Genomic DNA, 18,576 nt, shown 5'->3' with positions numbered 1-18,576 from the left:
CATCTGCTCTCCTCCCCATCCCCACTGTCTCCACCTATCCCCACTACTGGTCCTTTCATGTCCACATCACATGTGTCCTGTCACCCTCTCCATCTCTTCCCTTAGAGTTTCTTTTTCTCTATCTCATGGGCTCTCTGATAGTTTGTGAAGAGACACAGGTTGTGCTTGACCAACAAACTGTGGTTCTTTGCTCAATCAACATGATCATAAATACCCAAAGTCAAGAGAAAAGAAAGGGCGTGCCTGTGGGTACTAAAATGAATAGCATTTTTATAAGCAATTTATAATTATGTCTTTATTCTAATCTCTAACTGTGTCTGCTGCTGTCTGTGCACTTCCCTCTCCAAAATCCATGTTGTTTATATTCAGCAGGTTTCTTTTTTGGAAGAGTATTCAAACACTTTAAATAGCACATGCTTTAAATCTGCATACAAACAAGGCCAGATGTATTGTCACTAAAAGTTCCCATTTACAAGACTAGAGAGATGGCTCAGACGGGGAAGTGCCTGCCGCACAAACATGAGGACTTGAACTGGGATCCCCAGCATCTATGAAAAAGCCAGGCATGGTGGAACATGCCTGTAACCCCAGAGCTGGGGAAGCAGAGACAAGAGAATTCCGGAAGCTTCTTGGCTGGCTAGTCTAACCTTATTTGGTGAACTCAAGGTTTAGTGAGAGACCATTTCAAAACATAGGGTAGAAAGCAACAGAGGAAGACAAATGAGGTCACTCTTTGGCTGCCACATACGTACACACCAGAACACATGTACATGAACATGGATGCATGCACAACACACACATGCAGACATACATCAGAACACATGTACATAAACATGCATGTACGACAAACACACACCAGAACATATATACACATACATGAACATGCATGCATGTATAACACACACAGAGGATTGGTGGTAGTTCATGCTTACAGTCCAAGGCAGTTGTGGCCATGAGATAAGTAAGAGGAGAAACAGCCAAGCCTTCAATGCCTCCAGAATGGAAAGAGAAGAGGCATTCTGGGTCCTGGGTCTGAGAACAGACAAAGAGCATACCAGATATCAAATACAGAATTAAATACAGAAATATAAATAGAATCCTATAACACAACAGGTGGTGTTACTCTAAGAGAGAATCTTTTAAAGTATGATATATTAGAAAAAGCGCTGAATGTCGGAATTAGGAAAACCAGATGGAGTCTTGGCTCTAAAGTTAATGACTGATTTTACACAGATCCCATCAAATGCCACTCCCTGGTCTTCCTGCCTGCCCAGTAGGGCAGGTGTGAGGATCACATGGGTACCCATGTGTTTAGGAGACGTGCAATGCAGAATGACATAGTCCTGTTTCCATCTGATCTAATGTGGAGAAAGATGGAGCAGATTTTAAAAAGTATCAAAGAATTTTTGCTACAGCATTTAGGAGAAAATAAGGAAAATAGTCACTTACAATGTTTGAAAAGCTAAGGTCAAGCTTCCATATGGCTCCACTGGCATCCTAAAAAATTAAATAGTTAATAATAGTTTATCATTTTTAACATTCACCAAATGAAAATTATTATTTCTGTGATTTATTAAAATAAGGACCAACAATAACATCTAGTGCTTAAATATATTATATATTTGCTTGAATATATTAAAAATGTCCTCTACATATTTAAGACTATAAACATATACTAAGCAAAGCAATCCCAGAATGTTGTAAGATTCTTCAGCACTCTAGTCCAAACAATCAACTTTATTTCTATTTTAAGTTCATGTCCTGGTACAGTTAAAAAGCCAAAACAAAAGACTGTAACATACCTGAGCCAGCCAAAAGTTATTTCCAATTTCATTCATCTTTATCATTGAGAAGAGGTTGACATTCTTGTCTACTTGAAGTTCATTAATAGGCTCTATCTCCAACAATCCAGTGTCATCTATGATGTCAGCAGTATCAATTGTCTCAAAGTCCCATATCTTACAAAATCAACAAGAAAGTAGTTTATAATACAACAACAACGCCCCTATTATACCTTAGAGGAGAATAAACAAGAGGTGTCAGATAAGAGCGACTTCTTCTGGAGTTGTTGGCCCATGAGGCTCCATAGACCACCCAACATCACAGGCTACTGCCATTGCCCTTGATGGACCCCCAGAATTTGATGGTGAGACCCTGTTGCTGAAGATACCATATGCTTAAGTCACATAACATGGCAAAATCAAGTTGGTACAGACGTGGGAGCTTCATCCCTACAAGCTAGCTTTTGTAGTGCTGGAAAGTGCTGTCCATGTTACTGGAGGAGAAAAGCAAGCATCAGTCATACCCAGCTGTGGACCCTGAGAGCTATAGCAATGACTGGCCTGGGAAGACGTAGCCATTGGTGCAGAAGTGGCACAGGCATCACGGGAGTAACCAACTTTCAGGTCGGATTTAAGCCCCACTCCACAAGATGAAATTCATACCTGACACCATTATCCGGCTAAGAGTCTATGCCTAGAGAGGTTATGAAGTCTAAGAAAGCACCTACTACTAGTATGCAGTCAACTGGACATAGTATTAGATCAACTTCCAAATGACTCACTCTTACACCTATAGATCAGTGCACATCTCAGTCTTCATCTGCAAAGCTTTATTTTCTTTTTATTTTGATTAACACAGTGACCTATGACTGGCCAAGGTATAGGGAGTAAGAGACTGTACGATGCTCATTCCTAAATGGAACATATTACACCCATATGTCCCCGTCTTCCCAAAAGGTTCAGGGATTGTTGCAGAACATGAGATGGAGAGAAAGTAAGAGCCTGGCGTGGTGGAGAGCTATAAGGAAACCTTATCTTCTGGACAGAAGCACAGCTGCATATGAACTCATGGCAGTTGGGACAACATGTGCAGAACCCGTGCAAGCCCTAGCCAGACCAAATCCCAACACGGTGCGGGGAGTTAGGCACACAAATCCACCCCAAGGCACAAAGCTATTGGAGGTTGATAGCTTCTGGAAAAGGGAGAAACAGTCTTCTCTAAGTTGACCACCCTCCAGGGGAAGCCCACACATTCAAGAATATATGGACAGGGCACATTGGTCTCAAGGAATTTAAGAGCTAGAAGGCCCCAGAAAACCATGCACCAAGGGGACTGCAAGGCAAATCACAGAGTTTAAGAACAGTGATGGTTCACAAAAGGTGCCATCCAGGGAGATTGGGAAGCGTAGGCCAGAACAGCAACCCAGGAGACTTGGGGAAGGACTGTACACACAGCAACCCGCATGCACACACCTCTGAGACTATCTCCACCTTGCATTCTCACCACCAGCTTGGTGATGCACCCGTTTAATCCCGGCCCTCGGGAAGCAGAGGCAGGCAGATCTCGGACAGCTCAAGGCCAGTCTGGTTGATATAGTGAGTGCCAGGCTAGTAAGGGTCACGGAGTGAGACCTTGTTTCAGAAAGAAAGTTCAGCATTTTCATTTCTTAGAAAATGCCCAGTGAGAGTTTTTTTTTGGTTTGTTTGTTTGTTTTGGGGGGGGGGGAAGCGGTTTCGAGACAGGGTTTCTCTGTAGCTTTGGTGCCTGTCCCGGAACTAGCTCTTGTAGACCAGGCTGGCCTCGAACTCACAGAGATCCGCCTGCCTCTGCCTCCCGAGTGCTGGGATTAAAGGCGTGCGCCACCACCGCCCGGCTCCAGTGAGCGTTTTGAAAGGATGTGTGGTCACTGTTTATGTGGCGCTAAGATGAGCTTTCATTATCGGAGGCTTCTGTGTCAATACCTGAAGCGCAAGAGCAAGAGATCCCTTCACAACGTTTCAAGTAAGCTTGACAAGAACGCAAATACCTACTATATGAGCAATATTTAAAATGAGTCGGTCTTGGAAATAAGCGACCGTCGGTCCCCTTTTCACGAAGCCGCTTATAATACAAAACCACCCACGTGATCTGCAAGTCTTAAGTGAAGGGCCGCTGCCTTACCCTGACACAGCCGTCTGAGCCAGCGGTAATAACTTCCCCCTCGTCCAGCATTATCTGGTTAATGGGACCCTGGTGACAAGACTTCATGCCAGTTCGGCAGAGCTCCACCTTGATGAGGCTGCCTTCCCAAAGCAGCAGGTTGCCCCACTCGGATCCCGAGAGCACCTGGCGGGCGTGGAGAAAGAAGCGTGCATAAGAACTAAGTACCTGTGTGTGGACCTCAAACAGGCAAGAGTTGCTTTCAGATTCTTTTTTTTTTTTTTTTAACTATAAAGTTTGAGCATGGAAACAAAGGAAAACCCAGCCCCACAGATCCAACCTCCAGTTCCATCTCCATGTGCCTCTTTCCAGCACCCGGGGACCAGGAGGTGTGGGAGAGGAGGTTTCTTCACAAGTGCTCGTGGTAGGTTTCCACATCCAACTCTTAAGGGTGAGACTTGGGAGTTAAATGACTGGATCCAAAGTGGATATTTAAAGTCTTTCATTGGTGAGATTCTATTTCTAAGTGCTAAGCGGCGAGGCCACTAATGAATGGAGCAAAGTATAGCTCAGTTTCAAGCAAGGGAAATATTTGGGTCTGCCCCCAAATTAATCTGTGTGATTCAACAGTTCCCAAAGAACATGCCATTAAACATTGGTTCTCAGAAGACTTGATGAATGTAATAATGAGTAATACTTACGGTGTATGGGCTTTGTGACAAGGATTGCCCCAACACTTTATTGACATTGGTATTTACTGCCCAAAGCCATGTGCGCTAGGTGCACTCACCAGCAACACCTAATGCAGCTGTGCATGTGGCTGCTTTATTTTCTAGCTAAAGTTTTGCTCTCACTTCCACAAGGGAATCGCATGAGCCAGGGGTGACTCTGACCTTATCTCCCTGTTTTACACAAGGGAAAAATTAGAGAAAACTGAAACTCAAACACTTAAATAACTTGCCCTTAAGTTTCCCCGAGGAGCCAAGATTCTGGTTCGAGAGCTGTGACTCAGAACTCCCCGCTCTGACAATACTATCTCAGAAGCAGGTGGCCAAGGAAACTGGCAAACACATTTATTTTTATTTCCCAGATCCGTGTACATCTTAGATTAGGAGAGCCTGATTTCTGCAGAGCCTTAGTGTGGACTGAAGCACCATGGGAAACTCTGGGTAGCCTCTACCCTTCTCATCCGCAGGAGCTGATGGCTTTAGCTCTGTCTTTCTTGCTAATCTTGCCTCACTTGCCTGTGTGGCTGCTGTTAGGCCTCAGCTCACAGTAGTAGAGTCTTAGGCTTGTTTTTATACAAGCGTTTTCTTTGATGAACACTAATTGTAAATTGCATTTACATCTGCAGTGTGATAACTCGGTCCGTGTATACAATGTGTGATGGTCAGGTCAAGATTATTAGCATTTCCTTCTTCAACATGCATCGTATTGTGTGTGGGGAAGCTTTGCATGCCTGTCTCAAGTTCTTCACTAAACAGTCAAGAAATGGTTGTGAACTAGAAGACAGCTCTCCTGTGTATTTGTCCTCCATTGTCCAATCTCCCTCTGTCTCCCTCCCCTTTGCTGACCTCCAGGGACCACGGAGGCTTGTACCTTAACCCGGATGAAATTAACTGTTCAATGGTTAGATTGACCAAATTCACAAGGCATTCTTTTCTGAACCGTTGGTCATGCACAGCTGGCTTTCTTTTCCATTGGTCCTCAGAGCAGGATGTCCCCACCCCTGACAGCTCTTTTATTCTATGATTGTAATAGCTTCCTTCCTAGCTCATCATCTGGATCCCAGATTTCCCTCCTGACAGCCTACCAGGAATCTTATGACCACATACATCTACTGCTTCTCCTCCTTCTAATGTTGCTCTCCCGATGCACAATGATTCTGCTGGTCTGTTGGACTCCTCAGACACTCTAGGGCCCAAACACGCTTTTCAACCAAAGTGTCCACTTTTTCCCAGCATGTCTTAACCTGCTGCACCCTCTAGATCCCTGATATTCATTCCTGACCCTGAATATTTCCTTCTGTGGCTTTATCATTTAAAATGGCTACTTCCCCCTCACCTCTACACAGACTCTACAGAGCTTCCAAAGACACAGTTCACACCACGCTCTTAAAAAAAGCGACGCTGATGTTTACCTTAACGAGTATTGAGAGTCTGAAGATGGACTCATTTAATACATTAATTATTTAATTAATTATTAATAATTATTAATGAATAAATCTATACATTGCTGTATAGATTTGGGATTACAATTTAATCAGCACCTAAAGCTTTGTAGCAGAGGAGGGAAGGGAGTGGTACATGCGTGTGTAGGTGCCTGTGGACATGCAAGTACACGTGGAGGCCAGAGGTCAACACCAGCATCTTCCTTCCCACCCTTATTATCATTGTGATTCTTCCAGAGTCCTGGACTGAGCCTGGAACTCGCTAACTTTGCTAGACTGACTATCCTACGGTTTTTGATTTCCTCCCATGCATTGTACTAGCTGACACTAGTCTATCATTTAAATGACCAGATAATAAATGACCAGATAACTTGGTTTCTTAGAGTAACATTTGTGTGCTGGCATGTTCTTATAAGAGAAGCGATCTCAAGTAACACAGTGTAACTCATTCTAATATCCAATAAGATGCTAAAGGAGAATGGATCCTGGGTGCCTAAATAGGCAAAAATAAATAAATAAATGCCATAAGAACTGTAAGAGTAAAGGTGAACTAACAATGTCAGAAAATCAACTGACAAATGGCTTTACAATTCTACAATGTTGTAGATAACTCTGTAAGATGACGTCATCTTCCTGAATGACATTCTGACACTGAAACAAAAGACACAAGATTGAGTGAAGCCTTGGCCCTGTGCAAGTCCCTTGGAATATCATGACAAAACCAAGAAAGACGATATAAATCATTATAATTCCATGACATCATTTAAAAGTAACAGGCATGTCACTATGTTAGTACTTCATATGCATAGAGTACTTAGCAAAACCAGGAAATGGGGCATACATATGGATCACAAAACTTTTAGGGAAAATGCTTTATTTCAATACAGTTGGGGAAAGGTAAGATGAGGTCTGCACTATATTGATAATTACGATATCTGTCATCATCGACAGTCTTAGACTATGTGCTTTCACTTGCCTGCAGTCTAACAACCGAGGAGCCACTGCCAGACTCACCTTCCCATCCGGAAGCTCGGTGTAACCCTCTATGTCGCTAGTGGTTGTTTTGCCAAATCGCCCCAGTGATCCCTGCAGCTTGAGGCCCGTGAAAGTAAAGGCCATCTCCCAGAATCTGCCAACGAGACAGGAAAAGTCAGGTGGATCCGTCAGTTGGCTCCTTTTCATCATTTCCATCTGACCCCAAATTGTATGTCATAAGCACCTGCAACGGCATCGAGTCATCGGACTACCGTGTAGGGTCTACTTCCTCTCAGGGAACATAGACTCAGTATGGGAGGGGGAAATCCTCTGCTTTTGCAAGACCTGAATTCTGGGTTGTGCTGTTTGCTGCAGCAGTTACCAGCCATGAGTGAAAATTTTGACCAGATTGAAAGTAATTGATGCTGCCTGGGAGTAAGATGGATAGAGACGGTCTATGTTATTCCATCAAGGACGCAGAACAAGGTGGCGTGGGATTTGGAGCCAGAGACGAGATCAGGAGTAGACACTGCTTGTCAGGATGTGAGAATTCCTGTTCCACTATGAAGACTGAGGTGCCGCTATAAGTAAGAAACGCCACTGGGGTCTCAGCGTGGCTTTGGAAAAGCCTACGGTATGAGTGGCTGAGACACTGTGAACTGTTTTAGGTGGAGCCTACGAGAAGGCAGCACTCTGAATGTAAAAGCGCTTGTCTTACCGACGCTGCTGTGGGAGACCAGTCCCCTATATCAGAATGCAAAGGGTACACTAAAAGAAAAGGGGGGATAGAGGAAAGATGAGCTATTGGGTAATTTGGAAAAGAACACATATGGATCTGGAGAGAAGGCTCAGCAGGTACAAGCACTCCCTGTTCTACAAGTCATGGGTTTGGTTCCCAGCACACACATGGCGGCTCACCACCACCTGTAACCCCAGTTCCAAGGGACGCAAGGTCTTCTTCTGGCATCCACAGGTACAGCATGCATGTGGTACACATGCATACACAGAGGCAAAACATTCATAGAATTATGTACTGGCTGGTTTTGTGTCAATTTGACAGGAGCTGGAGTCATCAGAGGGGAAGGAGCCTCGGTTGAGGAAATGTCTCCATGAGACCCTGCTGTAAGATGTTTTCTCAATTAGTGATCAATGGGAGAGGGCCCAGCCCATGGTGAGCAGTGCCATTTCTAGGCTGGCAGTCCTAGTTCTATAAGAAAGCAGGTGGAGCAAGCCATGAGACACAAGCCAGGAAGCAGCACCCGTCCATTGTTTCTGTATCAGCTCCTGCCTCCAGGATCCAGCTATGCTTGAGATTCTATCCTAGCTTCATCTTGTGATTTTATGTAGAATCTCGAGGTGTAATCCAAACAAATCCTTTCCTCCCCAACTTGATATTTGGTCATAGTATATAAAAACCATAATTAAGCAATAAAAACCATAATTAAGACAACACAAAATAAAAATAAGTATTTTTAAAAATATATGTGAAATCTCCTAATTTTTTTCTTTCCTTTTCTTTCTTTCTTTCTTTCTTTCTTTCTTTCTTTTTTTTTTAGAGGCTACAACTCCATCTTCTGAGAACATTTCCAGTTACATGGCACACACATAGAGAGTGGCAAATGTATTCTTTGGTGCCATGTTTTAAATAGTTGTAAATCTATATTTGGTTTTCTTATTTTTATTGTTTTTATTGAGCTACACATCTTTCTCCACTCCCTCTCTTCCTCCCCTTGCTCCTTCTACCCTTTTCTGTGACCCCCCCACTCCCAATTTACTCAGGAGATCTTGTCTTTTTCTTTCCTTTGTAGATCCATGTATGTCTCTCTTAGGGTCCTCTTTGTTGTCTAGGTTCTCTTGGGTTGTGGACTGTAGACTGGCTTTTCTTTGATTTATGTCTAAAAGTCACCTATGAGTGAGTACATATTACATCTGTCTTTCTGGGTCTGGGTTAACTCACTCAATATAGTTTTTTCTAGATCCATCCATTTGCCTGCAAATTTCAATATGTCTTTTTTTTTTTTTTGCCACTGAGCAGTGTTCCATTGTGTAAATATACCACATTTTCCTTATCCATTCTTCAGTTGAGGAGCATCTAGGTTGTTTCCAGGTTCTGGCTATTATGAATAATGCTGCTATGAACATAGTTGAGCACACGTCCTTGTGGGACGATTGAGCATTCTTTGGATATATACCCAAAAGTGATATTGCTGGGTCTTGAAGTAGATTGTTTCCTAATGAAATCTAATTTTAAAAACCATTCTTTGGGGGTTTGCTTGTTGATTTATTTGTTTTTCAAGACAGGGTTTCTCTGTGTAGCAAAAAAATATCCCCAAGCCTTTGATCCTCTTAGAAAACGTCCTTGCAATATCTATTAGTTTCTTTGTCGGGCGCCAGACTTACTTGATGTGGCCCGATCCTGATGTGGTTAGCTGCTCATCATCTTCGGGATTGAAAGTGACCTTAAAAACGTCCTGAGAAAATGCTTTTGTCCTCAGGGTAGGCTGCTCTTCCTTCCAGTTCCAGATGGTTATCGTGTAATCAGGGTGACTCCCCACGGAAGCCAGCAGGGTCCCTTCACTGTTAAAGTCTACATACGCATAGGCCTTTTCTGTCCCATCTGCAAGGATGATAAATAAGAGAGAAAGCTGAGCCCAGAGGGGACACACCTGTCATCCTAGCACTGGAAGGACACGTCTGGAAAATAACAAGATCAAGCCCACCCTATGCTGCGAATCTCCTGTCCCCGAACAAAACCAGAGAGGGTGGAGGAAGGGGAGGAGGAAGACGAGAGTGCCCTTGTGATCTGTGTTGATATAAAAGTGTCAAGAATCTAAGAGTTCTGGGGAGATGGTCCAATCGGTGAGATGCCCAGTGTGCAAACATGGGTACCCAAGTGCAGCTCCCACCTCCCAGGTTCAGCTGTCATTACAATTTTATAAGGTAAAGGAGGGGCAGAGACAGGGGGAGCCCCAGGGCTCCCCAGCCAGCCAGCCTAGTGGGAATGGTGAGTTCCAGGTGCAGCGACAGCTTCTACCTCAAAAATAAGATCGAGAGCAATAGAGGAAATGCTTGGCATCCAGCCCCGGCCTCCACCAATGCATGCACAGACAAGCACACATCACATATACTGCATGCGTGGGAGTGCACATGCACACGGAACCCTCCTAACAGAGTAGTCCTAAAATATTTCATCACACTTGGTGTGGTGGTTTGAAAGACAAAGGCCCACAAAGGGAGTGGCACTATTAGGAGATGTGGCCTTGTTGAAGGAAGTGTGTCACTGTGGGGACGGGCTTTGAGAACTTTTTTCTGAAGCTTCACTCAGTATGACAGTCAGCTGACTTCCTGGAGAACACCACGTCTGCCTACACGCTGCCAGGCTCCCCTTCATGACCTTAATGGACTGAACCTCTGAAACTGTGAGCCATCCGCAGTTAAGTGTTTTCTTTCTAAGAGTTGCCATGGTCATGGTGTCTTCGCAGCCATAAAAACCCAACTGAGACATGCGGCTTTAGAATGGATAAGATTATAAAAGGAAGGTGAAAATCCCTCCCTCCATCCCAAAACCATATATTTCATCTTGTGGAAGAAAGAAAGTCAAGCACAGAGAGCAAATCTAGAATAGTAAATTAGATACAAAACTTTCAACTAAGATAGGATAGATAATTAAATAATTTCTCCAAATTTGCCAAATACAAATGGACTGGACATTATAAATGTAACTCTTACTTGATAATTGTCCTTTGTTTGTTTTTTGAGACAAGGTTTATCTGTGTAACTCTGGCTGTCCTGGAACTCCCTCTGTAGACCAGGGTGACCTTGAGCTCACAGACTCCTGACTCCTACCTCTGCCTTAAGGAGTCTTGGGGTTAAAGGCATGTGCCACAGTCATCAGGCTTGGTAATTGTTCTTATTGCATATTAGTTTTACTGTATTAGAAATAAAAACCTTTCTTTTTATTTAGACATAAGGGGGAAATGTGGGATATTTGTACACAGTGTGAAGATGTGTCTTTGCCAAGGCACACTCTGATTGGTTTAATAAAGAGCTAAATGATTAGGCAGGAATTCTGGGAACAATGAGCACTCTGGGAAGAAAAAAGGCAGAGTCACCAGCCAGATGTGGAGCAGCGTCATGAGCAGCACCAAGATCTGAGGAAACGAGTCACACAACAGTTTTTAGATTACAATAAATGAGTTAATTTAAATTACAAGAGCTAGTGGGACAAGCCTTCGCTAAGGCCAAACTTTCATGATGTATAATAAGTCTCCGTGTCACTTCTTGGGAGCTAGCAGTACAGAGAAAGACCTGCTATAGATAGAACTCAATCTACAATTTTCAATTTGTCACTGAAAATCTCCCAAAGTGACCGTGACTCCTGAAATTTATTACGCAGGAAACAGAAGCAACTTTAAGACGACAGACGGTTAGTGCTCTGTGTCACCTTCACTGGTTTGTAACAGCCAGTTACTCAACCAAACAGCAGTACAGACGCTTTTGTGCGGACAACACCACACCACTGGTATTTCTGATCAGGTGACTTAAGGGACTGTGTCCTTGCAGACCTAGGTGGGCTTTACCCAATCAGCTGAAAGGTCTTGAAGAAGGAGGTATTCTGCCTGGAGACTGCCCATGAACTCCTTCCCAGGGAGTCTCCAGCTTGTGGGGCTGATCCCCAATTTCCAGACTTAAAAGCGTCAACAGGTATAAGCCAATTTCACCAAATAGATTTTTTTCTCCCTCTCGCTGTTGTTTCTCTGCTAAAGTTTGGCTAATTCAGGAGTCTTAGCCATCTTCCGGCCACCTTCATGTGGACGGTTCTAATGATCCCCCTGGACTCACCTCGCAAGATTCTGTAGGGCCTCAGAGAGGGATATTCATAGATGATAATCTTTGGGAAACTGCCCTTTTCAGCAACTATGAAGTAAGTTTTGTCCGGATGAACCTAGGAAAACAGAATCTGACTAAAATATTAAAAGGAAATTTTCACATTGATAATCCTATACATGCAGTATTTAGTGGCTGTTATCATAGAATTGGCTAATTGGACTGTACTTCAATCTAATTTTTAAAAAAATGCACATCTGATAAACACTTGATGGATATGATTTGAACTGAAAACCAAAATAAAGTAAAAAAAATAAGATTGGCCTTGATTAAAGCAATCGTTTTTCATGCTACAAGTACTGAATTCATAGTGAGAATGACGGCTTCGATCTCCAATGTATGTCAGAATCTCTTGACAGATCCTTCAAAAACATGGATCTGAAGTTCCCCACCCAGTGTTTCTGAATTCACATTTATGTTTATTAACAAGTGCTAAGCTACTGCTGGCCTGGATGGCTGTGTGGGAAGAGCTAAGCAGGGCCAGATGCCAAACCCCTGTCTAAGTCATTGTAGTTGCATCCAGAAACATTCACGGAATGTGTGTTTCAGCCCGTTTACTACCTGAGGACGGGCTTACTTATATGGACAGAATTAACTTTTCTAGCTGTTCTGAGAAGTTGCAAATCCAAAACTGAGGGACAATATCTATCAAGGGCTTTTGTGTGCGTGCGTCATCCCCTGGTAGAAGCCGGAAGAGCAAGAGAGAGTGAAAGCTAAGAGGTGTATATGAGGGGAGTGTGTGTGTGCATGCACACATGTGCGTGTGTGTGTGTGTGTGTTCATGCATGTGTGTGTCCGTGCATGCTGGATCTGCTCTCGTAAAATCCCATCATCAGCTGACATATTTCCTCCATAAGATGAATATACTTGTGCCCAATCACACTCATTAGGCCCCACCTCCCAACAGTAGTGCATTGGGGATTAAGTTTACAGTGTACAGACTTGTGGGAGGAAGCATGTTCCAGCCTCAGCAGTGTGGAATTTATGTCCCAGAGGGCATTCTAGCCATGCAAAATAGCTAAGTAAAGAAATAAATGGAATACACCTTGAACAAACTTACCAGACATGACTGCAAATGTAAGAAGAAAGAATTCTTACTCACAGTAGAACATGTAAGATCTTTGTGTCAGTGTTTATATTGATAGAAACTGGCTAGAGTTTTATACTCCTTTGTTACTCTGGCTAATTGGTAAGCCAAATATGCAGAAAGCATGAGGAGCCAAGGAAATAAAGATAAAATAAAGTAGGCTCCCGTCAGAAAAGACTGTTCACACACACTGCGCGCTAGTCCGCGCCTGTTTTTAGCTTCTGACTGCAGAGTTTAGGAGATGGAGCCTGGGTTAGGGTACTTAGGGGAGCTTCTACTACCCAGACAACACTTCAGCTCCTTTCCTTTCTTCCATTCCTGGGGACAGAAGACCTATAATAGACAGGCTGATTTCTGCTGAAGCTGCCTCATCCTATGGTGATGTCTCTTTATGAAAATATGTCTCTTGCTCTCTAAGAGATTGGAACATTTTCTGGACCTCACAGCCTAATTAACAATATAGCTTAGGGTTACATAAGACTGACATTCTGCTGTGTAGCCAGCCCATTTGTTCAACCCGCTGTTAAGATAACAATGCAGTAACTAACCTTACTTGCCATGGATTTCCTACATTGCCTACACAGACACATAGCTGTAATCTTAATATATGTACAGAGGTGGGGTGTGTGTGTGTGTGTGTGTGTTATAGTGATAATTTACTGAAAACAGCAAACAAGTCTAAAGCGACCTTGTAACAATAAATATCCATCACAAACACTGAAAGCAGCATGAATATATGAATATATGAATATAGTTTCTGGGTAGCGGTGTTTACAGTGCATCTGGGTATTTGGGAGTCAGTAAAGTTTTATCCCTTGTAAAACCCTGTTAAAGATTTCTGTATAGGGGCTGGATAGATGGCTCAGTGGTTAAGAGCACTGCCTGTTCTTCCAAAGGTCTTGAGTTCAATTCCCAGCAACCACATGGTGGCTCACAACCATCTGTAATGAGATCTGGTGCCCTCTTCTGGCATGCATGCAGACAAAATACTGAGAATACTGTACACATAATAAATAAATCTAAAAAAAAAATTCTGTAAAGTGTCCCTCATTCCATCCTCATGTGATACTTTCTGTTATGTTCAATAGAAGAGAGAGTGAAGCCCTTTGCTGGAGACAGACAAAGCAGACATCAGGCAGGAACAGAGACAAAGATTCAGACTCACACAGGTTACAGACAGACCAGTAACCATACCTACAGAGAAAGGGAAGACACAGGGAGGGAAGTGGAGAATTCAAATTTGGCATCACTCTTGGTCAAACTCCTCCAAAAGGAAGCCTTTGAATTATTTCCTAATTCAACATCATGATTACTTACATGCATCTCAGTAAAACTGTCATGTGCAAATATATAAATATATATTTGTGTGTATATATGTATATCATGTGCATGTATATGTGTGTATATATATACTTTCTCTAGAAGAAGTTAAACAGGAGGACGCAAGTTTAAAGCCAGCTTGTGCTACATACTGACTTCCAGGCCAGCCTAAGCTATATACTGACTTCCAGGCCAGCCTGAGCTATATATTGATTTCACGGCCAGCCTGAGCTATATACTGACTTCAAGGCCAGCCTAAGCTATATACTGACTTCAAGGCCAGCCTGAGCTATATACTGACTTCCAGGCCAGCCTAAGCTATATACTGACTTCCAGGCCAGCCTGAGCTATATATTGATTTCACGGCCAGCCTGAGCTATATACTGACTTCAAGGCCAGCCTAAGCTATATACTGACTTCAAGGCCAGCCTGAGCTATATACTGACTTCCAGGCCAGCCTAAGCTATATACTGACTTCCAGGCCAGCCTGAGCTATATATTGATTTCACGGCCAGCCTGAGCTATATACTGACTTCAAGGCCAGCCTAAGCTATATACTGACTTCAAGGCCAGCCTGAGCTATATACTGACTTCCAGGCCAGCCTAAGCTATATACTGACTTCCAGGCCAGCCTGAGCTATATATTGATTTCACGGCCAGCCTGAGCTATATACTGACTTCAAGGCCAGCCTAAGCTATATACTGACTTCAAGGCCAGCCTGAGCTATATACTGACTTCAAGGCCAGCCTAAGCTATATACTGACTTCCAGGCCAGCCTGAGCTATATATTGATTTCACGGCCAGCCTGAGCTATATACTGACTTCAAGGCCAGCCTAAGCTATATACTGACTTCAAGGCCAGCCTGAGCTATGTATTGAGTTCGAGGCCAGCTTGCGCTACACATCAAGACCCTATCACAAAAAGAAAGAATGAGAAAAAAGAAAAGGGCTTAAAATAAAGACAGCTGCACATCTTATGAGACCCCACAACACCCTGCATGTCACTGGTGCCTAACTGCCAATGTGGCATCCACAGAAAAACCGAAGAGGGCTTTCCTGCCCCTCCCCGGCTCACCCAGGCCACTGACAGCTAGCATACCCCGATGGCACCGATTCCTTGGCCACTGCTACTCTGCAGGTACATTTGCTCCTTGGTTCTAAAATTCAGCAGGACCAGCTGGTTCCCAGCGATGTACAGCAGGGTACTGGAATCCAGAAGCTGTAGGTTAGCTCGTTTTCTGCAGTCATAGCCAAAAGAATGTCTGAGGTTAGGCTGCTAAGGAAATTAGTGAGGCAAATCAGCCATCTAGAACAGGATGAGGGTTTCGAACAATGGAGTCCGCTTTTAAAATCAATATTCTTTTAAAACAAGAAAGACCAAACCGGTCTCGCTGAACATAGCGGACAATGAGGACTACTGAGACCCCAAGAACAATGGCAATGGGTTTTTGATCCTACTGCACCTATTGGTTTTGTGGGAGCCTAGGCAGTTTGGATGCTCACCTTACTAGACCTGGATGGAAGTGGGTGGTCCTTGGACTTCCCACAGGGTAGGGAACCCTGATTGCTCTTTGGGCTGACGAGGGAGGGGGACTTGCTTGGGGGAGGGGGAGGGAAAGGGGAGGCGGCGGTGGGGAAAAGACAAATCTTTAATTAATTAATAAAGAAATAAATAAAAAAAAACGAGAAAGATTTGAAATAAACGTAGCTGATCTCTACCCCAAAACTAGGAATCTTCCTATGGATCATAAAGACAATTTTATCTTTAAAGTAAGTGAAAATGCTTATAGAGCAATTTAGCTTCTACTTTAATTTTTATGAAGGCAGTCCTGAGATCTGGGGATAAGCAGATAGCCTTTCTAAAGAGGTATCATTTTCCTCTGTACCACAAAAACAGAATCACACCATTAATGTGGGGCCAAGTCCACATCTTCACCTTTGAGTCGGCTAGTCAAGGTTGTTGAACAGTAAATATTATTTTTATTTTTATTTATGTGGTGTATGTGTATGAGTGTGTGTGTGCATGTGTGTGTATGTGTGTGTGAGTGTGTGTATGTGTATATGAGTGTGGGGGGTGCGTATGTGTATGCGCGTGTGTACATGTGTGTGTGAGTGTGTAGAGTGTGTGTACATGTGTGTGTGAGTGTGTAGGGTGTGTGTACATGTGTGTGAGTGTGTAGGGTGTGTGTGCATGTGTGTGTATATGTGTGTGAGTGTGTGTATGTGTATATGAGTGTGGGGGGTGCGTATGTGTATGCGCGTGTGTACATGTGTGTGTGTGAGTGTGTAGAGTGTGTGTACATGTGTGTGTGAGTGTGTAGGGTGTGTGTACATGTGTGTGAGTGTGTAGGGTGTGTGTGCATGTGTGTGTATATGTGTGTGAGTGTGTGTATGTGTATATGAGTGTGGAGGTGTGCATATGTGTATGCATGTGTGTATATGTGTGTGGGAGTCTGTGGGGTGTGTGTATGTGTATATGTGTGTGAATGTGTGGGGTGTGTATGTATGTGTGTGTATATGTGTGTGTGTATGTGTATATGAGTGTGAGGGTGTGCATATGTGTATGCGTGTGTGTATATGTGTGTGGGAGTCTGTGTGTGTGTATATGTGTGTGTGTATGGGTGTGTGTGTATGTGTATATATGTGTGTGTGTATGTGTGTGTGTGTGTATGGGGGTGTGCTTTCTCTTCTTCCACGTTGGGCTCCAGGGACTAAACTCAGGTCATCAGGCTTGTGTGATAAGTGTCGTTACTCATGGATCCATCTGCTAAAAGATTTTATAGGCCTCTTGGTTGATGTTGAAAGGAATTTAAAATTCTGGTATGTTGGAGCAGCTACGTAGTTTATTGGGTTGAAACTGATAATCCGATTCTCATGCTTAGAGTAAGACAGTGAAAGGAAAGGGCAGCCTCCTGAAAGCCGTCCTCTGACATCTCTGCACATGCCCTGACACACGTGGGAACACACGCGCGCACATGCACGAACACACGCACTTGCGTGCATGCACACACTCGTACACATAATAAAGGTAAAAAGCAAATTTTAAAAAATTATGACATGTGGAAATCTAATACAAATTTTGATAATATACTGACTGTACTAAGTTTTAATTGAACCTTAATATAAACAAATTCTTTTAATCAACTAATATATGACACACAAAACTAAATTTTTCTCAGGTTTTTGATTAAATTGCTGTATACATAAATGTATGTATGTATGTGTTTATGTCATAGACTAAAATTGTGTTAATTCAAAATAGAAGTTTAAAAATCTAGGTTACATTAGACCTTGTAATTTACATTATATTAGTACATTTAAACTCGAATTAAAAGAACACAAGACAAAATAACAAAGAGAGCAATCTCCGACAACCTTTAGTATCACAGCCCTGTGTAAGCAGACAGATTCTTTATAAGCGCCTGTTGTTGAGCCCTGACATTTAAGGATCAAGGGAATGAGCAATATTATTTATTTCTTGAGCACTTGCTTGGAAAAAGAAATTATTTCTTAGAGGATCCACTTATTTGCAAGAGATTTTATTGTGTCCAAAAGACAGAAGAGAAAAACTAAAAGGAGGAAATTTCAGACTAGAAGGTAATTTGGGGGCAGAGTAGCTTAGTCACACCCCGGATTGAACCCGAGTGCAGAGCTGCATTCAGACAGTAAGCACCTCATCTCCCAACTACAGCCTTCCTGAAAGGCCAGCCACAGTGTGGGTCACGTGGGAGTAGCCACTATCTGAGTGAAAGCAAGCTGACGTCATAATGGAAATAATTTCTCTAATTACCTTCTCACCCACATACCATCCTGACCACAAACAGAGCGCTCTCGTCAGGCCCCTCCATTTTTACCTATCTTCACAAACCAATCAAAACTGGCCATGCCATGGATGATCTGCTCAGAGTTGACTCCCATAACTTTTTGGATACAGGATGGGGAAGTGAGATAAGAAAGCAATGATGTCACTAGTCAGGCGCTGGCAGAGAAAGACCAGCCTGGAACAAGAAGAAAATGGCAGTAAGAAGTTCCTCATGCTGGGCGGTGATGGGTGCACACCTTTAACCGCGGCACTCAGCAGGCAGAGGCAGGCGGATCTCTGTGAGTTCGAGGCCAGCCTGGTCTACAAGAGCTAGTTCTAGGACAGGCCTCAAAGCTACAGAGAAAACTTGTCTCGAAAAAGAAGAAGGAGGAGGAGGAGGAGGAGGAGGAGGA

The 18,576-nt window shown here is 43.2% G+C and overlaps 1 protein-coding gene across 3 annotated transcripts in view; it reads right to left on the bottom strand.

The window, feature by feature from the left end:
* The window catches only part of Cfap44 (cilia and flagella associated protein 44), an 86,012-nt gene that overhangs the window by 56,988 nt on the left and 10,448 nt on the right, over positions 1-18,576 (bottom strand). For all 3 annotated transcript variants that reach the window (XR_007592970.1, XM_050148947.1, XM_050148948.1), the window contains exons 5-12: positions 15,461-15,623; positions 11,909-12,011; positions 9,467-9,683; positions 7,106-7,220; positions 3,943-4,107; positions 1,803-1,958; positions 1,450-1,497; positions 933-1,032 (exon numbers count right to left, since the gene is read on the bottom strand). Coding sequence is in view for 2 of the 3 variants with exons in the window: in XM_050148947.1 (XP_050004904.1) it covers positions 933-1,032; positions 1,450-1,497; positions 1,803-1,958; positions 3,943-4,107; positions 7,106-7,220; positions 9,467-9,683; positions 11,909-12,011; positions 15,461-15,623 (1,067 nt within the window). In the remaining variant the exon portion in view is untranslated. The remainder of the gene's footprint in view (positions 1-932; positions 1,033-1,449; positions 1,498-1,802; positions 1,959-3,942; positions 4,108-7,105; positions 7,221-9,466; positions 9,684-11,908; positions 12,012-15,460; positions 15,624-18,576) is intronic.

The sequence above is a fragment of the Alexandromys fortis genome, unplaced genomic scaffold (assembly GCF_014885135.2).
Source record: "Alexandromys fortis isolate MF-2015 unplaced genomic scaffold, M_Fortis_MF-2015_v1.1 scaffold_4, whole genome shotgun sequence".
Taxonomy (NCBI): domain Eukaryota; kingdom Metazoa; phylum Chordata; class Mammalia; order Rodentia; family Cricetidae; genus Alexandromys; species Alexandromys fortis.
This window is presented reverse-complemented; position numbering and strand designations above follow the sequence as displayed.